Genomic DNA, 24722 nt, shown 5'->3' on the forward strand with positions numbered 1-24722 from the left:
TAGAGAGAGGCTGAACAGGCTGGCGCTGTTTTCCCTGGAGTGTCGGAGGCTGAGGGGTGACCTTATAGAGGTTTACAAAATAATGAGGGGCATGGACAGGTTAAATAGACAAAGTCTTTTCCCTGGGATTGGGGAGTCCAGAACTAGAGGGCATAAGTTTAGGGTGAGAGGGGAAAGATGTAAAAGAGACCTAAGGGGCAACGTTTTCAAGCAGAGAGTGGTACGTGTATGGAATGAGCTGCCAGAGGATGTGGTGGAAGCTGGTACAATTGTAACATTTAAGAGGCATTTGGATGGGTATATGAATAGGAAGGGTTTGGAGGGACATATGCCAGGTGCTGGCAGGTGGGACTAGATTGGGTAGGGATATCTGGTCGGCATGGACAGGTTGGACGGAAGGGTCTGTTTCCATGCTGTACATCTCTATGACTCTATGATTCACTTGCAAGCAATTTGATGAAATTTGTTTTCAGTGCATAGAGCTTTTGCATTAAGCAAAGATACTGATGCCATCTGTATCTGAATAACGTAGACCTGGGTAACAGTCAGGCTTCAGCTGGCAAATGGCAAGTAACATTTACACCATGCATGTACCAGGAAATGACCACTCCAACAAGAGAGAATCTACTCTTCTCATTCTTACATTCAATAGCTTTACTATCGCCGAATCCCCCAGTATCAACATCGTGAGGGTTACCTTGGACTAAAAACTGGATCATCTGGATAACTACAATAGTCACGAGTTGGAGATGCCGGTGTTAAGACTAGGGTCTAAAAAGCTAAATATCACTATAACCTGGTGTTGTGTGATTTTTAATTAACTACAATGGCTACAGGAGCAGATCAGAAGCATGGAAATTCAGTGATAAGTAACTCACCTACATAAAACCTTTCACCATTTACAAGGTACACATCTGGATTGTGATGGAATACTCTGTGCTTGCCTGAATTACTGTAGCTCCAACAGTGCACAAGAACCTCAGCAGCAACCAGTATAAAGCAGTTCACTTGACTAGTAGTGTATCCACCATCTTCATGATCCACTGCCTCCACTCCTAGTGCTCAGTAACAGCAGTGAGTACCATCGACAAGATGCACAGTTGAAAGTCATCCAAATTTCTTTGACAGTATATTCAAAAACCACATACTAAACCTCTTAGAAGGGCAAGACAGGTAGAAATTAAACACTACCAAGTCACACGTCCTGATTTGCATATCCTTTCATTGACAATATATCTAAGTCATGGCACTTCTTCCCTAACAGCATTGTGGGAGTAACAACACCCACAGAACCCCACCATATCTTTTCAAGGTAAATTAAAGATAGGTAACAATGCTGGCCTAGTCAACAATGCCCTATGAAGGTATAAAAAAATTAGTATTGTAAGCCAAAGAACACCAGACAGAAACCCAATGCAATGGGAAAGTACATTAGATGAGGACTTTTACACAGAACATACCTTCAGACAAAATTGCTCAAGCACTGAACCTGCCTAAACCTTTCTTTAACAATTCCTACTGCTTTTAAAAATTACAATACTATTAGGAAAGGCATCAGTGATAGGGAGGCTATTGATGATACTGAGCATCGTCTATGATAATTGAGGGAACAAAATTATTTTTTGGAAACAAGAATGACTGCAAAGTAAAACCACGAAGCACACAGATTATGCATACAATCCAACGCTACTGTAAAGGGACATCACTTACCACAATGCACTGTTGAGTCGTTCCAGACGAGCAATTGCGAATCAGTCGTGTGAGAAAGTGAGCCGATGACGGGCTGTTATGGCGGCTGACTTTAGATGGGAGGGCTGCCACAACAGCATAATTAAGCCAAAGAGAACAGGTATCTATTGGATTGGGATTCAAAGTGCTCAATGCAGCCTGCCAGACCTGAATGACAAACAAGATGTTGTTAAAGTGTAGATTTGGAATGTCAGAGGAAAGAATTATTACTGCACAATCTTGATATGTACTCTGACCAAATTTAACACTTAAAAACAACTGTCTACAGGTGTTCAGCATTCGAGGCTGCAGCAAATTCCAGAAAGTACATGTTACAATCATTGAGAAAACACAAGAAGCCAAAGTTAATCTGGAATGCCCAAAGCAACTTGAATCAGAAAAATGTCATTTATAATCATTTAAAAATTACATCAAACATATATTCTAAAGAAATGCTAAGTATTGCCTTTGTCTTAGTGTGGAAACATACTTCTTGATGTGATGCACAGAAAAACAAACCATAAAGGTTCCTAATTCAACTTTTGTCAAATTAACTATTCTCAGCTATTCTGTGTCAGTATTCTTCCCTCCACTTCACCTGACAAAGAAGCAGTACTCTGAAAGCTTGTGATTTCAAATAAACCTGTTGGACTATAACCTGGTGACGTGCGACTTCTGACCTTGTCCACACCAGTCTAACACCTGCACCTCCACATCAGTCTCAGTTGGCGGATTCTGGGTAATGCAAGGTGGAGGAGGGGAAAAATTTCTGGCTGTAACAGCTGCTCCTTTTTTGAGGTATTTTAGGTTTTGGAGGTGATTTCCTCGAATTCCAGGAGCAGCAATTACTGTTTTATATGCTTTTGCATTGTTTTGGGAAAAAAAAGTCAAAACAATAGTTTTAAAAGGGAGAAGAACAGACAAAAGAAGCACATAGTGAGGTCATTGCAGGAGTGAGAGAGAGCAAGAGAGAGAGAAAAAACCTGCACAGTTACTGCCTTTGCTGTTTGAATTCATGTATCGTTGGACATCGAAGTGCATCTGGGAAAATTAACAAACAGCGAAATTCACAACTGATCTTGGAGGAACTGTTGGACGAAGTTCACAGCACAGAATCAGATAAGTTAATCGTTGTTTTAAGTGTGGCCTACAGAGAATCTGCAGTAGTGAGTAGAGTGCGTTCTTTCTTGATTATGTTTCTGGAGATACACCTCTTGATTAAACTTTAATTATAAGTCATAACTATTAATTTACACTGGGGCAATGTTTTAGAGGAATAAGACGGTGGTAATTTCTGGGTCTGTAGATTGTGAAGGAACAAAAATGGCCTTTAATAGAGTGATATGTACTTCTTGTCAGATCTGGGAGTTTAAAGAGAGTTTAAGGGTTACTGCGGATTATATCTGCCATAAATGCTGTTGGCTGCGAATCTTATCAGATCGAATGGATGGGTTGGAGAGACAGTTAGAAGCAATGAGGAATTTCCAACAGCAACAGTATGTGATGGATGGCAGTTATAGGAAGGGAGGGGAAGTCTCAGATACAGTCACACACATGGTTATCTCCAGGAAAGGTAGGAGAGGTAGGCAGCTAGTGCAGGAGTCTTTTGTGGATAAACCCATTTCAAACAGGTATGCTGTTCTGGAAAATGTAGGGGGTGATGGATTCTCAGGGGAATGTAGCACGAACAGCCAAGTTTCTGGTATTGAGACTGGCTCTAATGCAACGAGTGTTAGGAGATTCTCTAGTCCGAGGTACAGACAAATGTTTCTGTGGCCAGCAGCAAGAAAGCAGAATGGTGTGTTTCCTCCCTGGTGCCAGGATCAAGGATGTCTCAGAGAGGGTGCAGAATGTTCTCACGGGGGAGAGGGACCAGCAAGAGGTCATTGTCCACATTGGAACCAAAGACATAGGAAGGGAAAAGGTTGAGATTCTGAAGGGAGATTACAGAGAGTTAGGCAGAAATTTAAAAAGGAGGTCCTCGAGAGTAGTAATATCTGGATTATTCCCGGTGCTACGAGCAGGAATAGGAGAGCCGAGGGCAAGAATAGGAGGATAGAGCAGCTGAGGAGCTGGTATTTGGAAGAAGGATTCGCATTTTTGGATCATTGCAACCTCTTTTAGAGTAGAAGTGACCTGAACAAGAAGGATGGATAGCACCTCAATTGAAAGGGGACTAATATACTGGCAGGGAAATTTGCTAGAGCTGCTCGGGAGGATTTAAATTAGTAAGATGGGGGCGGTGGGACCCAGGGAAATAGTGAGGAAAGAGATCAATCTGAGACTGGTACAGTTGAGAACAGAAGCGAGTCAGTCAGGGCAGGCAGGGACAAGGTAGGACTAATAAATTAAACTGCATTTATTTCAATGTAAGGGGCATTACAGGGAAGGCAGGTGAACTCAGGGCATGGTTAGGAACATGGGATTGGGATATCATAGAAATTACAGAAACGTGGCTCAGGGATGGGCAGGACTGGCAGCTTAATGTTCCAGGATACAAATGCTACAGGAAGGATAGAAAGGGGGCAAGAGAGGAGGGGGAGTGGAATTTGTGATAAGGGACAGCATTACAGCTGTGCTGAGGGAGGATATTCCTGGAAATATATCCAGGGAAGTTATTTGGGTGAAACTGAGGAATAAGAAAGGGATGATAACCTTATTGGGATTGTATTATTAGACCCCCCAATAGTCAGGGGGAAATTGAGAAACAAACTTGTAAGGAGATCTCAACTATCTGTAAGAATAATAGGGTGGTTATGGTAGGGGATTTTAACTTTCCAAACATAGACTGGGACTGCCATAGTGTTAAGGGTTGAGATGGAGAGGAATTTGTTACGTGTGTACAAGAAAATTTTCTGATTCACCTACCAGAGAAGGTGCAAAACTTGACCTACTCTTGGGAAATAAGGCTGGGGGTGAGCACTTTGGGGCCAGCGACTATAATTCTATTAGTTTTAAAATAGTGATGGAAAAGGATGGACCAGATCTAAAAGTTGAAGTTCTAAATTGGAGAAAGGCCAATTTTGATGGTATTAGGCAAGAACTTTTGAAAGCTGTTTGGGGGCAGATGCTCGCAGGTAAAGGGACGACTGGAAAATGGGAAGCCTTCAGAAATGAGATAACGAGAATCCAGAGAAAGTATATTCCTGTTAAGGTGAAAGGAAAGGCTGGTAGGTATAGGGAATGCTGGATAACTAAAGAAATTGAGGGTTTGGTTAAGAAAAAGAAGGAAGCATATGTAAGGATAGGATAGATCGAGTGAATCCTTAGAAGAGTATAAATGAAGTAGGAGTATACTTAAGAGGGAAGTCAGGAGGGCAAAAAGGGGACATGAGATAGCTTTGGCAAATAGAATAAAGGAGAATCCAAAGAGTTTTTACAAATACATTAAGGACAAAAGGGTAACTAGGGAGACAATAGGGCCCCACAAAGATCAGCAAGGCGGCCTTTGTGTGGAGCCGCAGAAAATGGGGAAGATACTAAATGAGTATTTTGCATCAGTATTTATTGTGGAAAATGATATGGAAGATATAGACTGCAGGGAAATAGATGGTGCTATCTTGCAAAATGTCCATATTACAGAGGAGAAAGTGCTAGATGTCTTGAAACGCATAAAAGTGGATAAATCCTCAGGACCTGATCAGGTGTACCCTAGAATCTGCAGGAAGGTAGAGAAGTGATTGCTGGGTCTCTTGCTGAGATATTTGTATCATCGATAGTTACAGGTGAGGTGCCTGAAGACTGGAGGTTTGCTAACGTGGTGCCACCTGCCAGCACCCGGTCCTAACATACAGACAAAGGAGGACACCACTTTGACTGGGACAACACACATCCTAGGACAGGCGAAACAAAGACATGCATAAGAATTCTTAGTGGCATGGCATTTTAACCAGAACTCCATCAATAAACACATCGACTTAGATCCTATCTACCTTCCCTTGAAAAAGAACTGGAAATGACATCACCCACCTATCTACCTTCACTTGAAAAAAAAAGCTAGAAATGACATTGCCCACCTTAAGAAACCAAGATCTATGAATGAGAGATGCAGGACATAGCACCAGCACTTCACCAGACTCTCACTGATGATGTTACCTAGCATGGTGACAAAACGTCTGAAAACAAACCTTCAAACTCAGTGAGCTAATTTAGAGACTTATCATCAACCTGAGCTACAAATCTTCTCAAAAATGATGCCTCTACAAACAGTCAGAACAGACTCAATCAATAGGCTGAATGGCATTTTTCCATGTCCTAATGATGCTTAAGAATAGCTATCCAGGAATACTGAACCATGCATGATGGGTTCGGATGTCATACTGGAAGTTAAAGATTAAAAGTTCAGAACGAAGTCACATCCCTCTCGACGAGTATCAATGAAAATTGGATAGCAAGTAGGCTGGGCTATTAAGGCGGACTGGAAGGAGACGAGAGTGGGCTAGCAGGCCAGATAGAGGGGCCGATCGGCCTCCTCCTCCTCCGGAGCCAAAGCCACCATTTTGAAGTTACTCACCTCCGGGCTCACTCGGGGCTCCAACTTGCCCTTTATTTGATCCCAGGTGAGTTTTTGCAAGTTTGACAGCTGTCCCACTAGCAACACGGGCCTGGACATTGGGTCCACATCCCCGGCACTCGCCGTGAACACCAGCTGCTCGCTCACCGACCCTCTGGCGCCTCTCATCCCGCCGCCTAAGTCAATTCAAGAGCGCCTGCGCACAGCCTGCCCGCTCTTAACGCATGCGCACCCGCACCACCCCACTGTAATACAATGCAAAGTGCATGCAGTAGATTGCAGACTTGTGAAACATTTTTGTCGTTTGCAGGTCCCTTTTTCTATTGAAAAGTTAGTTTTGAACAAAACAATCTGGAATGGGTTAGTTATAAACAAATTATTTGAAACTGGGGTTGCAGTACAATATAAGATTTTGTCTCCTGGAAAAGTAAAATGACCTAATCCTATTTTTTTCTCTCAGTTCTGCATTTCGTTCACAAAATAGTTACAGCACAAAAGTAGACCAGTCGGCCTTCCATATTTCTGATGGCTCTCTGAAGGTACAGTCCAATAATGTCACACCTGCCTTTTCCCCATGACCCAATATTTTATTTACTTTATAGTTAATCTAAATTACTGCCTCCAGCATATTTTTAGTCAGTGCTTATCAACTTGGCCAACTGCACGAATAAGTTTTCCTTTATATCACCATTTTGCCTTACACCAATTTCCTTAAATCTGTCAGCTTGCATTGATCCCATCCTGTCTAACTGACGATTTTTAACAATTCTACCAAATCTCTCAATCTTCAACAAGGAGAACAGCCTCAACTTGATGAATCTCTTAATGTAACTAAAGTCACTCATCCCAGGATCAATTTTTATCTTTTGATACAGCATTAAGGTAACCAGCACCTGGAGGGCACAATAACATGCAAGACTAAAATGGAAACTTATTAAATCAAAACATTATTATTCATGCTGAAGATGCACCCCAGATCTTGCTGTGCCAATAGAAGTGTGATAGTCTATATTGTGCCAGAAAACACCAAACACCCCTCTCCTGGATATCCAAACATGGAGATAACCACAGAAAAGGGGCAGACACTGCAGTACTACAGTGCTCTCCATGCCACATTGCCTAGACCTCTTAATAGCCACTTTGACCAGGCCCTCTGAACTGCCTGCCACCCCCATCCAAACAAGCTGCCCCATAGATTAGGAGTACGGGGCTGAAGTGCAAGCAATCATTTAAAATACTACCTTTAAAAAGCTAAATAGAGGCTGCAAACTAAAATACTCAGTAAACATTAAAAACCATTTCCAGGCTCCAAACACTAATGCAGCCCCCCCAGTGAACTAACTTGATCTATTATTGCATGAGATTACAGTGTGCAACTCTCTCCATCCGAGACCTGATGGACAAAGAACTAAACCCTTATAGAGGGCCCTCCACTAGGATCGTCACTGATGGACGGTTGGAAGTGGATAGCGTGCAGCAGCAGCCCATGCAAGAAACACCTCCATTTTGAAGAGCATGAAGGGAATTTCCCTCATACAGTTCAGATTGCAGAACATTGCGTTTGAAAAGTTGGTCTGGTGTACAGGGTCCATACAAGCCAGGTGCACAGGCTCACCATACTAAGCTTATTTAATTAAAATTTTCTAATTGGAAGCTGGTTTTATTAATGACAACCATGAATTAATTTTCATAAAACCCACCTGATTCACTAATGTGCTTTAGAGAAGGAAATCTGCTGTTATTTGTTTCTTCTAAGTGTGTGGATTCATTAAGGTTTTTAATGATCTAAAGACGACTTGTCAATCTTTAGTCCCATTAGTTTTCCTTGTACTGTTTCTCTGGTGATCAACATAGTTTTAAATTCCTCCCTTTTTAACCTCTTAATTTTCTCCTATTCATGGGTTGCCTTTTGTGTTCGTTACTATGATACATTTTCATAAATAACACATTTTCATAGGGTCTGACAGTTTCTTGATTCCCATTACTAGTTTCCCATTCTCATCCTTGAAGAGACCACAAACGTGCTTTGCAACGTACACAATAGACAGGGACATCCATTCTGTTCTAGCTTTTCTTCCCACAGCAAATCATTTACTCAAATGATTTTGGCCAAAATGTAAACTGGTTTCTGTTAATTGCTTTCCTATTGGTGTTTGGTTTTAACAATTCTGCCTGGATATAAAACAACCATCTTCTCCAGTGTGAAAAGGTTTGAATGGCCCAATCTCTTTTGACCACAGTGATGAACACTGATGAACAACAGTGTTCTCATGGGTCTGTTTAAATTGTGATAAAGATGAGAATCAACCTTTTATGGCATGCATGAGTAAGCTAAATTATGGCACAAACTACAAGATCTTCATTAAAACACATCACTCAAAAAAATTCAGGCAAGTACAATACTTTACTGTAGATAAAGTTCAAAACGTGTATACACAACAAAGCAGCTTTATCATGTTTACACCGTGACATCATTGCCAACACAGAAAGAACATCAACAAGTATTTGTTGGCCCGCTGATCTTATTTTCTCAGTGGCAGCAAGATCAAGAAAGTACTATTTTGTTCCTTTTAAGATACTTAAGTTATCAAATGATTTGCATCAATATATTCAGTTGCTTCCATAGCGTTGGTTTAAATTAAAATGACTAAGGTTGAAAATGCACTTTGAAAAAGCTTTTGCAAGTTTGTAGTCAAGTCTCATAGAATACATTAACCGACCATTGTCTAAACGTGCATATTAATCACTTGAATTGCTCAAACACATACACATGATAAATCATAAATACTGTAATCCTATTGAACATGAACAAATATTACAACTTTTAAGCATATATTCTCACATCATGGAATAAATTGAAAAGGAACACTTTGATGGTGGCAATACCCAGCCTTAATCATAGAGTACGCTTTTGTTAACTGTGTGCAATAGTATTTCAAAGCTACAACGTTATTCTGTAAATTAATTCTGGATATATTTTTAAACTTCTCCCATTTTATATTTTTTTTCAAATTTCTATGTCATTGCTCAAATTCTTGACCCGCCAAAACAAATCTGTTGTACGTATAATAAATAAACTGCATTGATTTGGGATCATATGACACGTGTGCATAAGTCTTTAAAAAGAAACTTTTCTTGATGGCAAGGTATCTTTACACTGATTTAAAACCAAATTAAGTTGCACCTTTAAGATTACATTTCCAAAACAAAAAGCACACCTAAGATTATCTAACAAATTATATGTAATGCAGAATTAGACAAATCTAAATGCTGTCAACAAGACTAATGCTTTAATCAATCTGATTCTTGAACCATTCCTATACAAACCAGAATCTTGTTAGTTATAGGTTGGCAGCTAAAGTCAAGAGTCTGGACTGTTTTGAGCTTTGGCCTTCACTTCTAAACAACTGACCCGAAAAAAAAATCAAACAAGCGATCTGTCCAGAACTAGCACAGTCCAGAGGAGTACTCATCATCCTCTTCATTAACAGTTGCACTTTGTACAGGTTCTCCAGCTTCTTGCTGCGACTCAGGTGACTTCTTTTTTGTTCCCCCTCCAGGGACTCTCAAACTTAGAGAGAGTTTTGCATACTAGAAAAAAGCATGAAATAACTTTAGTTACAGAAAATGTTCAAATGCCTAATACAAAAAATATGTTTCTAGTATGCATACAAGTTTGTTTTCCATTAGAAACTGTAATTATGAGTGCTCACCATGCAAGTTTGTCATGAAACGCGGAGGTCTGAATAATGCTAGTCACAGCTAGCCACACTTTATCATCAACCTGTTATTGGCAAAGGTTGCTCATAAATCATACAACAAAATCGTCATGTTGTCAGGATCTCATCTGCCAGATGCTTAGTGAACAAGAGATCTATGCTTCCCTTTGTTGGGAAGGTCTGCTGAACCATGTGCTCAATTAGCAGTGACGAGGCATTCCCCTGGAATCAAGATGCCAGTCTCACCCACTGAGAACTATTGGTCAATTAAAGGTCAGCTACTAACATGTTCAGGAGAGGCACAGGAGGATGGGGTGGTTGGTGTCAGCACAACAGACTTCAGAGTCTGAAGGTCACAGAGTGACCCAGAGCAGAAGTAAGTAATGTCAAGAAGGGTTTTGCAACGTGGCAATGTCAGGGAAGAAGAATGTTCAAAAGCAAGGGCAGAGGACTGGTTTCCAGCAGGCTGTTCCTTCTCAGTGTTGAGTACCTTTTGATCAAAGGGACTACATCTTGCAGGCTCTCTACAGCTGAGTTACTATCAAAGCAGTGAAATGAGGCCCTTAAATGATCATTAATTGCCTATTCCACTGAAAGCTCTCCATTAGAGAGAGGAAGTTTCACTCACACATCAGTTACATTACAGGAAGTCATTCAGTCTACCATAACTATCTTCGGCCTCTGCAGGAGAAACTTACCACCTGTACTCCCTTACCATTTTCCCATACTCTTGCAAATATTTTCCCTCCAAATAATTATCAGATAATGATAATTTATCATTAATTTTGGAAGATGTGATTGAATCTGCCTTCATCATGCACAGGCATGATCCTAACCAAACGCAAATTACAAAAAAATCTTCACGTCAACATTGTTTATTTTGTCAATCATTTTAAACTGGTGTTAAGGTTCTCAATTCCTCCACCAAAAGGAACAGTTTCTCCCAATCTGTTTAGTCCAGCTCTCTAAAAATACAAAAAAGCAATTTGATGGAAAAGCTCGGGTCAGGCAGCACGTGTGAAGAGAAGCCAGTTAGCATTTCGGGTCGAGTGACCCTTCCTCTGTTTGTAGCCAACAGCACCAGTAGGTGGAGCACCATACACTTACATGCAAACTCATACCAATGAGAAAACCAAAGATCTATGGATCCTGGAAATCAGAAACAAAAACAGAAATTGCTGGGAAAAAAAACTTGGTAGGTTTGGAAGCATCTGTGGAGAGACAATGCAGTTAATATTTCAGATCCACTGCCCTTCTCCAGCTGCCAGATCTTCTGAATTTTTTCTTAAATTTGTTTTTGTTCCACACCAATGGAATTTGGTTCTTCTACCCAGATCAATCCAAAAGTTACATGACACCAGGTTATGTCCAATAAGTTTATTTGAAATCACAAGCTTTTGGAGCACTGCTCCTTTGTCAGGCAAAGTCCTCAGATTCAGACTTCAAACACTCATTCTGAAAACATGTATATTTTCAATCTTTTCTCCAAAGAGAACAGTCCAAACTTCTCCAATTCATCCAAACAATTGAAGCTCCATCTCCCTGAAACTATTCTCATAAATCTTTACTTTGCCTAAGTTGAACACAATACTTCAGATGTGACTGAACCAGGGTTTTTATATGGATTCATCATAATTTACTTTCTTTTGCCTTCTATGTTGCCAATAATAAAGCCCAGGATCTCAATTTGTTTTATCCTGTCCTGCTTCCTTTGAGGATCTGAAATCTAAACACAGGCTGAAATAATTAGTTGTTGTCAGGAACAACCATATAATACATGCTCTTACTAATATAGACAGCAATAAAATGGCTTCTTAATGCAAATGACATGACAACATGGCTTCTCGGCTGCAAATTGACAATTCTGCTTCAAGCTGCACAAAATGGCTTGATTGACTTAACCACAGTCTGCCTTTACAGAGATTAGCAGACAATGCTTCTTTTACAGCATAGAAATAACTAGACTAGATCAGACATTACTGGCCACCCTAACTGACCTTCAAGTGCAAGTGCAGAGACTAGGTTTGTGAGATAGGAGTACTTGGATGTTGGAAAACAAAGTTGGTTCCCAGGAAATATCATTGGGCTAAATTACTGTCAATAAAACCATTTCGATAAAATTGATTTGTAATTGTTTGAATGTGCTCTATGATTATGGCCTGTACCTCTCTTAAAAAAAGCATTAAAAATGTCTTTGTTTTAAGCCACGTCCTCAGTTTCTCAGAGAAACACGGAAATGTTTGACCTCTATGTTACTGGACAACCTGTGCCCGGCCGAGATTGAATAAAGGGTGAAATCTTACAGAACCAGACTGAATTGCTAGTGTTTATTGATCGATCGCAGAACTGAGACACCCCTCCCATGGGTCGAGATCTTCACCTTCAGTGACTTGTATTACATGTACATAAAGGACAGGGCATTCTACACAATTTGATATGAAGCAGCAATATAAACTTCAGGATCCAATTTTAAAATTGATTGGAAATACAAAAATATTATTTTTATCTTTCTCAATTGTACATTAATCTTCTTTTGTATCTTCTTCATGGAATTGAATTGATTGTCACATGTACTGAGGCACAGTGAAAAGCTTTGTCTTGCGAGCAATACAGGCAGATCACATAGTTAAGTAGCATAGATAAGTAATCATGATTCGGAGATGCCGGTGTTCGACTGGGGTGTACAAAGTTAAAAATCACACAACACCAGGTTATAGTCCAACAGGTTTAATTGGAAGCACACTAGCTTTCGGAGCGACACTCCTTCATCAGGTGATTGTGGAGGGCTCGATCGTAACACAGAATTTATAGCAAAAATTTGCAGTGTGATGTAACTGAAATTATACATTGAAGAATTGATTGTCTGTTAAACCTTTCATCTGTTAGAATAAAGTGATAGTTTCACTTCTTTCATGTGTAAATCACAAAACCCTTTTTTGTGATTTTCAGGCAGCAGAGGAAAGTGGCTGAGCAGAGGCTGATAGCTAAGTTCGGTACCCATAGGGAGGGCCTCAACCGGGACCTTGGGTTCATGTCACATTACAGGTGATTACCATTGCACTGCACACACACACACACAGATATTCCTACACACACACTCTCACATGCACAAGGACACAGATACACACAGACGCGCACACAGACACCCACACACACCCTTATAGACACACAGACTCCCACACATGCACTCCTTCACAGACTTACTTTCGGGGCGACGCTCCTTCATCAGGTGATTGTGGAGGGCTCGATCGTAACACAGAATTTATAGCAAACGTTTGCAGTGTGATGTAACTGAAATTATTCATTTAAGAATTGATTGTCTGTTAAGCCTTTCATCTGTTTGAATACAGTGATAGTTTCACTTCTTTCATGTGTAAATCACAAAACCCTTTTTTTTTAAAGTTGCATTCTCGGGTTAGCTGTTAACAATGGTGATAGCGAGACAATATGTTGACCCAAGAATGCAACTTTTAAAAAAGGGTTTTGTGATTTACATATGAAAGAAGTGAAACTATCACTGTATTCTAACAGATGAAAGGCTTAACAGACAATCAATTCTTCAATGTATAATTTCAGTTACATCACACTGCAAATTTTTGCTATAAATTCTGTGTTACGATCGAGCCCTCCACAATCACCTGATGAAGGAGCGTCACTCCGAAAGCTAGTGTGCTTCCAATTAAACCTGTTGGGCTATAACCTGGTGTTGTGTGATTTTTAACATAGATTTTTAACATAGATAAGTAAATAATAGGTAAACAGTGGCAAAAACATAAATACAGGTACAGGTGAATGTTAAGAATTTGTGAGTCCATTAAATGTTCTAACAATAGTAGGGTAGAAACTGTTACAAAACCAGCTGGTGCGTATGTTCAGGCTTCTGTATCTTCTGCCCAATGGTAGAGGTTATAGAAAAGCATTGCCAGGGTGGGATGGATCTTTGAGAATACTAGCGGCCTTTCCTTGACAGCAGGCCTGGTAGATGGATTCTATAGATGGGAAGTTGGCATTTTTGACTGTCCAGAAGGGAGCATGATAAAGTGTGAATATGCTAGCAATGCCAACATTTGGTGCCCATCTGATTGGTGAACCACATTCTTTAACATTGCAGTCAATGTGGTGTATACATCCACAGTGCACTTAAGAGGAGAATTCTATGTTTTTAACCCAGTAATAATTAAAGATTGTCAATATAGATCTAAGTAAAAATGCGACTTGGAGGTGACCTTGCAGGTGGTGGTATTCCCTTATATCTATAACCTAGAAGAACAAGGCAGCAAAGGTCAGAGGTTTGGACGGTGCCATCATGAAGGTGAATCATTAAGCAATCAAAAGAAGTTGAAGGGTCAATGTAGTTATTTCAGATGATTGCGAACCAATGAAGATTACAAGGATAAAGAGCAGTAAATTTGAAAAGGAGAATTTTAAAATCAAGCTGATGCTCAGTTTGCTTTGTCTTAAGTAACTTTGATATATAAATAGATTACAAGACAAAAGTAGAGTAGTACTTTTACTAAATTGAAGGGTATATGAGATGGATGATTTCTAGGTTGTAAAATTTCATATCTTTCATATAGTGTTTAATGAAAAAAATTAGACTGTAGAAATTCAATTACAGAATTTCTACACATGTAAACTACAGCATTTATTTTAGCAAGAAATGTATAAGGTCTAAAGGATTGGACGGGAAGATGTTCAGATGCCATCTTCCCTGGCTGCAGAGTCAAGAACTAATGTTACGATGACATGGTCATTTTTAGGCCAAATCTATTTTAAACAAAGAGGATTGCTACAGAGACAAAATAATTACAGTTGTTTAAAAAAAATCTGGATTTAACACCGAAAGGCGTCAAGGAAAGTTTAAACAGACTGGACAGTTCTCTCGTGACTACAAACATAATAAGGAACTGATAAACCCCTGCTTAATAGTGAAGAAAGCGTTTGGTATGCTTTCTTTTATTGGTCAGAGTATTGAGTACGGGAGTTGGGATGTCATGTTGCGGCTGTACAGGACATTGGTTAGGCCACTGTTGGAATATTGCATGCAGTTCTGGTCTCCTTCCTATCAGAAAGATGTTGTGAAACTTGAAAGGGTTCAGAAAGGTTTTACAAGGATGTTGCCAGGGTTGGAGGATTTGAACTATGGGGAGAAGCTGAACAGGCTGGGGCTGTTTTCTCTGGAGCGTCGGAGGCTGAGGGGTGACCTTGTAGAATTTTACAAAATTATGAGGGGCATGGATAGGATAAATAGACAAAGTCTTTTCCCTAGGGTCAGGGAGTCCCGAACTGGAGGGCATAGGTTTAGGGTGGGAGGGGAAAGATATAAAAGGGATCTAAGGGGCAACCTTTTCACGCAGAGGGTGGTACGTGTATGGAATGAGCTGCCAGAGGAAGTGGTGGAGGGTGGTATAATTGCAACATTTAAAAGGCATTTGGATGGGTTTATGAATAGGAAGGGTTTGGAGGGATATGGACCGGGTGCTGGAAGGTGGGACTAGCTCAGGTTGGGATGTCTGGTTGGCATGGACGGATTGGACTGAAGGGTCTGTTTCCATGCTGTACATCTCTATGACTCCATGTTAACCTTGAATTGCTGAAAATTAATATTAAAAAAAGGAATCCAGTCCAAAATCACCAAAGTCAATGTTACTGGTAACGTCCACTGCAGAATGTTCAACTATTCACTCTTTACAAACAATTCAAAGACTGATCCATATAGGTGTCTTGTTTTAAACTTCCATCTCTTTAGATTCACTACATATTTCTAATTTACATGTACCTGTGTTACGGTAATATTTCTTCTCATTTGGTAATTCTTTTTGTTAATTCAAGAAAGCCTGGTCAAATTGACTTCTTTAAAAACAAAGTTCATTTGGGATTGGGAGAAGATATCCACTAATGGGAAGGGACCCTTCTTCAATTAATAATGTTGCAATCAACTAAGGGAATGGTGGGTAAAGAAGGGGAGCCAGTTCATTGATCCTCATCTATGAGCTTAACCGTTTGGGCTACCTCTTTGGGATCCATAAAGAATTGAAGAACCACACCCTGGATCTGGTCATAACACTAGTAGGTCACAGAGGCATGATGAGGAATCAGCATTTTAATTCTGATATCAGGAGAAATGAGGGTTGTGAATCTTTGCAATTATGGAGCATAAATATCGGAGACTGATATCATCATAAGGGAATCAAGGGATATAGAGATAAGGGCAAATGGCAGGAAAATATACTTGAGGTGGTAGATCACTCATAATTTTATTGACTGACAAAACAGGCTTGAGGGGCTGAGTAGCCTATTCTGGGGTTCCTGTTCCTTTGTGCTTATACTTTCACATAACAACATTAACACTCAAAGTAGTGGTTAACCAAGCTTACATCATTATCCATGTATTTGAAGAGAGGCGAATTACAGATAGCAGAAACTTGGTCCTGGTCTTGTTGATCAAATCCTTCCAGTAGTTGCTCCAAAGCAGAGCAGTCTTCACTGCCATTAAATCCTGGGAGGCTATGTACAAAAAGAACTGTGTCAGAAACTGCATCCAAAATTTATCCAACATAAGCTGAATTTTGTGGAATAAATATGAACACATTTAGTTAGTTTCTTGATCAGCTTTTTTTAATTTAAATTTGGAACAATGAAATACAACAGTTTTATCTAGGCCATATTTCACAGGTGCCAAACATATAGAGTACTGTGTACTTTCCCATTTGTTCCATAATCACCATTACCTCTATCCTCAAGTTATTGACAATATAGACTTGCATGCTAAAATTAAAAGGGCATCCATATTTAAGCAAAGTAATTTCAAGAAGGCAGAATTATAACCTGGAGATGGTACACAGGGACAGACAGAGCCGGAAGGCAGGTAGACCGTCCTCAGTGCTGTCACCCCGGGCAAGTACCTAAAGGTGGCTGGAAGGTGCAAAGGGCAGTCAAGGAAGCCGCAAGGTGGGTAGGCCGTCCTGACCGCTGTCGCCGTTGTGGCGGGAGGGGTGCTAGGGAAGCAGGACGGGCTGTCCTGGAGGTGATCAGAAGGTGTGACAGGGCGAACCAAGAACTGGAAGGAGCATGGGGTGGACCGAGAGCTGGAAGATGCATAGGGGCGGGCTGCCTTAAGAGTGGCCGGAAGCTGGCCAGGACTGGGGGGCTTGCTGGGTTGCTTGGGGTTGGTATTAAATGTACTTTTTTTATGTAATTGGACTGTCTTATATGTACAAATGTCATTGTTACTGTTTATAATGATTGAAACTGGGATTTGACGTTTGTCCTCATTTCCCTGAAAACCGGTTGAACGATAGGGTTTGGGGCCTGACTTTGCCCCAGTTGCTGTTTCTTTGTACACAGCTGTTAATGTTAATTGTTTTGTAAACTGTTTATTGTTTAATAAAATATTATAACCAGGAGATGGTACGTAGGAGCAGACTGAGAGCTGGAAGGCAGGTAGACCGTCCTCAGTGCTGTCACCCTGGGCAGGTACCTAGAGGTGGCTGGAAGGTGCAAAGGGTGGTCAGGGATGCCGCAAGGTGGGTAAGCCGTCCTGACCGCTGTCGCTCATGTGGGGGGGGGGGGTGCTAGGGAAGCAGGACGGGCTGTCCTAGCGGTGGTCGGAAGGTATGTCTAGATGGACAGAGAGCCGGAAGGGGCGTGGGGCGGGCTGCCTTTAGAGTGGCCGGTGGGAGGGACGGGTGGGTTGCTAGGGGTCTGTATTGTCTGAACTGGTTTTATGTAATTGGACTGTCTTATATGGACAAATGTCATTGTTACTGTTTTGTAATGATCGAAACTGGGATTTCAGGTTTGTCCTCATTTCCCTGAAAACTGGTTGAACGGTAGGGTTTGGGGCATGGCTTTGCCATTTGTCTCCTTTGTAAACTGCTGTTTCTCTGTATACAACTGTTCATGTTAATTGTTAACCGTGTATTGTTTAATAAAATATAAACTGGAGATTTAAGAAAAAGGAGAAAAAATTATTTTACACTTGGAGTTTTTACTGATTTCTGCATTCACACATACATAGGTGGTAAAAAAAAAGATTAGAATCTATTCAGTTGAAGATTGGCTGTAACCAGCCAGCTTGGAGTCAGTGTATTGTGCCCCAGTAAATAAAAGGGTGACTTGGTGACAGGACTTGGCCTCTGTGCAGTTATTTCAGTGGTGATGGGAGAAAACAGGATGCGCCTGAGGAACATTCGCTTGCAACCTATCATCTTGGAGTTGGTGTAAGAATTTTTGGCATCATACCTCCATTGGGGAAGCTTGATTCATTTGACCCTACCATCAGATTGATCCAAGTATGTTGAAAAAATGATATTTCTTCCCCAGGCAAATTACTTTGAGGGCAGATGAAATGCAATGAGCCATCCTTTTGACTGCCTGTGGACCTGCAGCATTTTCTGTCATAAGGGACATAACTTTCCCAGAGGCATCTGACACTAAAAATCTTCCAAGAGTTGGTTAAGGCATACTATGACCCTAAACCTCCTCTAATCTTGAGACACTATTGGTTTTATTTGGCTCTAAGAGAACCAGGGGAATCCGTATCGGCATTTTTGACAAGGTTACAGAGACTGACAGAGGCATGTGATTTTGGGTTAACCCTTCATGAAATACTGAGACACCATTTGGGACGTAGGATTAAATGATGTAACCTTGCAGAAGCTGAGGCCCAACTGGACTTCAAACAGGCACTACAGCTGGCCTTGTCATTAGGAAATGCAGCAGGTGGAGCGTAGGAACTACAGGAAGTGGACACCTATCCACAGAGCTTGGGGAACATCACATGGGTGTAGGCAATTATAGAGTTCCACACAGGGAACATCCAGAGCAAAGGGACCCTAGGCCAACCCACAGCAGAACGCTACAACAAAGCCAAGCCTCTGCCAAGTGGTGGAGGCCAGAATCTTGGCCAGCATGCCATCATAGATGCTGCTGGTATGCAGACTCGAGACAGCAAAGGAGTCCTATAAGGATGTCTTCAGTAGGAAAACTCAGAGGCCAGTACCCAGGAGAGTGCACACCCTGGAAAGTTCCCCTAATTAAATTGCTTAGTGACACCAGTCAGAGCCACACTAATGTTTGGTTAAATGGTCACCCAGTTACCATGGAGGTTGATACTTGCTCAGCTGTATCTGGAGTTGTAGAATTAGTCTTTAATAAGATTCGCTTGGGATACCAAACTTTAAACTCACACAGGACCTCAGCCAAACTGATAACATACACTGGGGAACCGTTGCAAATTAAGGGTACGACTTCGGTTCCGGTCTCCTATGAGAAGCAGTTGGTGCAGTTACCACTGATGGTAGTAAAAGGCTTTGGCCCGTGCCTATCGGAGTAGGCACGGGCGGCACGGTGGCACAGTGGTTAGCACTGCTGCCTCACAGCGCCAGAGACCCGGGTTCAATTCCCGACTCAGGCGACTGACTGTGTGGAGTTTGCACATTCTCCCCGTGTCTGCGTGGGTTTCCTCCGGGTGCTCCGGTTTCCTCCCACAGTCCAAAGATGTGCAGGTCAGGTGAATTGGCCATGCTAAATTGCCCGTAGTGTTAGGTTAAAGGGGTAAATGTAGGGGTATGGGTGGGTTGCGCTTCGGCGGGTCGGTGTGGACTTGTTGGGCCGAAGGGCCTGTTTCCACACTGTAAGTAATCTAATCTAATCTAGAATGGATTCAGAATTATTCACCTTGATTGGCTCAATATTTTTCAATTGGAAAATGGCTGCCTCAGTGAATTCCTGGTGAAATACCCAGATGCTTTTCAAGAAGGGCTTGGGACTATCAAAGGGGCCAAAGCGACTTAACATGTTGACCAGGACACAATTCTGAGATTTTGCAAGGCCTGCCCATGCCATTTGCCTTGCAGGGACAAGTAGAGGCAGAAAGCAGGAGATTGGAGAGCAAAGGGATCATCAAACTAGTGCAGTTTGCAGAATGGACAGCATCGGTTGTACTGATTGTGAAGCCTGATGGCTCAGTTCGCCTTTACGGGGATTTTAAGCAAATGGTAAACTGCTTCTCAGATAAGAACCCAATTCCTCGCATAGAGGACTTGTACGCAAAGTTGGCGAGGGTGATGAAGATGAACGTGAGCCATGCCTACCTGCAATTGAGACATGAGTACCAAAAGTACGCTACAATTAATACCCATAAGGGTTTATATCAATATACAAGACTGCCATTTTACAAGGGCTACCCCAAGTTGCTGTTTATCTGGAAAATGTACAAATAACAGGCAATAACGAATGCTTGGAGAACTTGGACATAGTGCTTAAACGTTTCTCCCAGGCGGGTGTACACATTAGAAAGGAAAAGATGTGTGCTCCTGGCACCCCAGGTGAACTACTTAGATTACAGAGTTGACAAAACTGGGTTACACATGTTGGAAGAGAAAGTGTGGGCAATCAAAGGAGCCATGGCTCCCATTTCTGTACCGGAGCTTAGGGCTTTCCTTCAGTTAGTGAATTATTACAGAAAGTTCATACGCAACCTGGCCTCCATCTTAGCACCCTTATGCCTGCTATTGAAAAAAGGGTCAGCCTTGGAAATGGTCACAAAGTCAGGAAGCAGCCTTTAGGGAAGTGAAAAAGCAGCTATCGTCATTTAAAGTGTTCACCCACTATGATCCGAAGCGAGAACTACTGCTGACATAGAATGCCTCCCCATACAGTCTTGGGGTAAGGTTGGCTCACTGGTGGCCCAACGGAGAGGAACACCTGAGATCGTATGCTTCCCGGACTTTGGCTAATGCCAAACACAAGTAGAGCTAGATAAAGGAAGGCTTGGCAGTCAATTTGGTGTAAGCAAGTTCCACCAGTACCTATACAGATGGGAATTTGTCACAGATCACAAACCCCTGAAGGAAGACAAGGCACTGCCATGCATAGCTTCCAGTAAAATTCAGTGTTAGGCCCTTATTCTCAGCACATACAAGTTAGAACACCATCTAGCAAGCCAAGTGGCTAATGTGAATGCCTTAAGCTGCCTCCCATTGACAGATACCCCACTGATGGTGCCTGCCCGGAAAAATCCATTTTGGTTTTAAACTCTAGACACCCTTCCAGTCACTACAAACAATACCCAACTGTAAACACAAAAAGATCCTCTGTCCTCACGAAATGAATACAGCTGGTGGAAATGGGGGAAACATCACAACCAGGATTGAAACCTTTTTTGACCCAACAAGACCAGATTACCGTTGAGGACAACATATTACTGTGGAGAGCAAGGGTAATTGTCCCAAGTAAAGGTCACTGCCAGATAATGGCTGAACTCCACCAGGGTAATCTGGGAGTTTCCAAGATGAAGATACATTTGGATGCCAACATAGCTGCGTTTGGTGTAGCAGTGCCCAGAGTGTCAACAAGGACAAAAACTGCTACCAGCAGCATCCACATTCATGGGAATCGCCAGGTAAACCCCGAACACATGTGCATGATAACAATGCCAGTCCTTTCATGGGCTCAATATTCCTGGTCATTGTAGATGTCCATTCAAAGTGGTTGGACATGAATAAAATTCGTTCAGCAAACTCAGAAATGACGATTGAGAAGCTGAGAGTATCATTCGCAACACATGGACTCCTGGCGTATTGGTCATGGACAATGGGACGTCATTTACTAGCAGAAAATTTGAATATTTCCCAAAGTCCAAGGCATTCAGCACATAAGGACAGCTCCATGCCACCCCCGTCCAATGATCTAGCGAAAAGAGCAGTCCTAACATTGAATGCAGACTTAAAGAAACAGCCTACAGTAGTTGAGACCAAGCTGTCCCAGTTCCTGTTCGGTTATAGGATCACCTCACGTGCAACAACATGAATTACCCCAGTGGAGTTGTTGACTCAAACCAGGCTAAAACTGATATTTCCAGACTTGGAGGCGAGGAGTGAAACAGCAGAAGGAAGGCCAATAATGGAGAAAAGTCTTCTCTTAAGCAAAAGAGGCAATTTAATTCAGGGGGATGAACTTTGGTGCTGGAACCATGGAAATAGCCCTGTGTGGATACAAGGCAAGGTTGACGTGAGAACAAGACAAGTGACTTACAAAGTTCGGGTAGGTGATATAGTCCAGAACAAACATGTGGATCACCTGAAAGCTGTTACCTCACAAATGGGACAGGTTCAAAACATACCTGGCCCCTCAAAACAGCCCAAAGGCCCAGCTGAAACTACAAGTGCTCCTCCTCCATCTAGTGTCAAGAAAACCTTAATGTCCGAAATGGATGCAGCTTTGATATCATTGCCACTGCAAGAGAAAGAGATCTTCCAAGATGTTCCAGATGAAAGAGACGGGCCACAGCCCAGTACATGCCGCCTGTGCCTGAGCCCAAGTCGGAACAACCAGACCTGGGGCAAAAGTGTCACAAAAAATGCTACAAACAAAAGATCAGGCCCACATCTCTGGGCTTGTGGCCAAGGCTGGGGCAGGGGACGTTATGATTGGGATCAGGTTGACCTTGCTAACTTATTAACCAAGTTCTTAATTGGCCCAGGTTAACAAATTTGGCAACAAATATTACCAATTTGGTTTCATTATAAAGAGATTCCCACATTATTGTCCACGAGGACTACAAATTCTTACTGTTTGCTGTAAACTATAATGTACAGCTAAAAATAGAAACGTGTAAAAAATTATCGGCAAGTAATAGTTTTAGAATTTTTTTTTCTCCAGTTTGTGGGTAAAATTAGTGTATACCAGTAGATAGAGATAGGCTCATAGTGAATTAGAAGGTAACTTTTCACTGCACAAGATCTTTCCACTGGAGTTCATAGAAAAAAAATTCAAACTCTGAATGCTTGTTTTCCAGTCACAATGTCACTTTTACGTAGTTTAAAGTCAATAATTTTGAAAATACTTTTTAAGTCAACAGACCATATTTTCCAAATCAATGGAAAATAAAAACGATTTGGTGAAATATCAGTCGTTAATGTGCTTCAAGGCAGTTTCTTGCTGCTGGAATAAAGAAATTTCATTCCTCTCCCCTTATCTCTCAATGAAATGATACAAATGAAGGTGTTATTAGTATTTTAATCAATTAGTGTACCTCAACTGTGTGAATTATAATTGTAATAAGACAGTACTATTATTGTATTAAACGATCATAATATTGCAGAATATAAAATGTGGATAAAATATTTCTATTATTTATAAAGAGCAACAAGGATAGAAGTAAATATTGTAATTACATTGTTATAATCAAGGTTTACATAAATCACTTACACAAACAGATTTTAGCAGCTGAAAACCGCTGATTACAAGAATAAATGTATTTGCGTTTTCAGAATAATACATTTTTATTTAAAACAAATTTGTGTCAAACAAATTTGGATGTAAAATCAGAAGATTCTAGTAGTTAGAAATGGGATAAGTCTTTATCCAAACAGAAAGGGCAGGATATGGGCTTCAGAAAGCCAGAATTCAATGTCAGGGACATGAATCCACACTTGCCACCAGGAAACAGCAGTCATATTCCCAGAGGCATGCGACCCTTAGTAGATCCAAAGCCTCAGTGGAGGTGTAGATCATGAAATGTCCTGTTTGGTAACCGAGAGGGTTAAGGTTTATTTGAAATCACAAGCTTTCGGAGTGGTGCTGTTTTGTCATTCCATCTGACAAAGCAGTAGTGCTCCGAGAACTCGTGAGTTCAAATAAACCTGTTGGACTATAACCTGGTGTCGTGTGACTTCTGACCTTGTCCACCCCAGCACCTCTAACACCAGCACCTCCACGTCACAGATGAGTTAAGTTAAATAACACAGCAAAAATGAAAATCAGCAATACCCGGATCAGAGAAGGAAGATCTTCATAATAGTTTATTAGGTCCACCTAGGCAGTCTTTCCTTCCTTGCTTTGGTGTATAGCACCTCCAGGTCCAATGCTCACCTAATCTGCTACAGTTGGGCTGTCACATAGCTGCTGCCATGTGCACCAGGGACAACTTCACAACAACTTTAACCCTTTTATTTTACACACAGTGTTACCAAATAACAAACCAACCACTGAGTTAGGTCTTCCCAATAACATAATTTAGCATAAATGCATAATTTAGAGCAATATGGTACTTTATTGATGTATCCATAAGACTAAATTGAAACTACCTGTACTCATTTCACTGTTTTGGGGAGGTGGTGTCATGTTACTGGAATCCAGAACCCCAAGTTTAACATGGATATTGTCTATATAATGGATGGAAAACGTTTCCACCTCAACCAGTTGAAATCCAAGAAGAAAATAACTCTGACCTCACTTATGGAACTTCAGTATGCAGATAACAGTGTCATCCCTGCTCTCTCAGAAGAGAATCATCAAGCTTTATTTAATGCTTTCCCAAAAATATTCCAAAGAATTGGTCTCAGCCTCAAAAAGACTCAAATGCTTTACCAACCTGTCACGGGTCAAGTTCTGGTCCATTCCACCAATAAGATCAACAGAGAAATCCCCTAAAAGTGGAACATTTTTCCCTACCTAGGAAGTTTCTTCTCATATGGCTGCCATCGATGCGAAGATTCAGCATTGCATCTAATCTTCATATACCCAAGGACGAGAGTCTTCAACAACCATGAATCTTGCTGATACCAAGATCCTTGTGTATAAGAAAAGTTTCCTTCCAAGTCTTCTATATGCTTTCAAAACTTGCAGTATGTACAGACATCACCTCTAGACCTTTGAGGAATATCATCAATATTGTTTGACATGAATTCTCTGGGAGGACCGGTGTACTGAAAGTAGCTTCATTGAAGCAGTCAATAGCATGAAGGCCATGATGA

The 24722-nt window shown here is 41.2% G+C and overlaps 2 protein-coding genes across 2 annotated transcripts in view; both read right to left on the reverse strand.

Annotated features, from left to right (window-relative positions):
- LOC122548865 (probable aminopeptidase NPEPL1) overlaps positions 1 to 6431 on the reverse strand; it is a 48837-nt gene extending 42406 nt beyond the window's left edge. Inside the window, exons 1-2 of the mRNA XM_043687751.1 lie at positions 6242 to 6431; positions 1711 to 1896 (exon numbers count right to left, since the gene is read on the reverse strand). Coding sequence (XP_043543686.1) covers positions 1711 to 1896; positions 6242 to 6409 — 354 coding nt within the window. The 5' untranslated portion in view covers positions 6410 to 6431. The remainder of the gene's footprint in view (positions 1 to 1710; positions 1897 to 6241) is intronic.
- Positions 6432 to 8626: 2195 nt separating this feature from the next.
- The window catches only part of napgb (N-ethylmaleimide-sensitive factor attachment protein, gamma b), a 53253-nt gene continuing 37157 nt past the window's right edge, over positions 8627 to 24722 (reverse strand). Inside the window, exons 11-12 of the mRNA XM_043687753.1 lie at positions 16338 to 16467; positions 8627 to 9832 (exon numbers count right to left, since the gene is read on the reverse strand). Of these exons, the coding sequence (XP_043543688.1) occupies positions 9689 to 9832; positions 16338 to 16467 (274 nt within the window). The 3' untranslated portion in view covers positions 8627 to 9688. The remainder of the gene's footprint in view (positions 9833 to 16337; positions 16468 to 24722) is intronic.

The sequence above is a fragment of the Chiloscyllium plagiosum genome, chromosome 4 (assembly GCF_004010195.1).
Source record: "Chiloscyllium plagiosum isolate BGI_BamShark_2017 chromosome 4, ASM401019v2, whole genome shotgun sequence".
In the NCBI taxonomy this organism is placed as follows: domain Eukaryota; kingdom Metazoa; phylum Chordata; class Chondrichthyes; order Orectolobiformes; family Hemiscylliidae; genus Chiloscyllium; species Chiloscyllium plagiosum.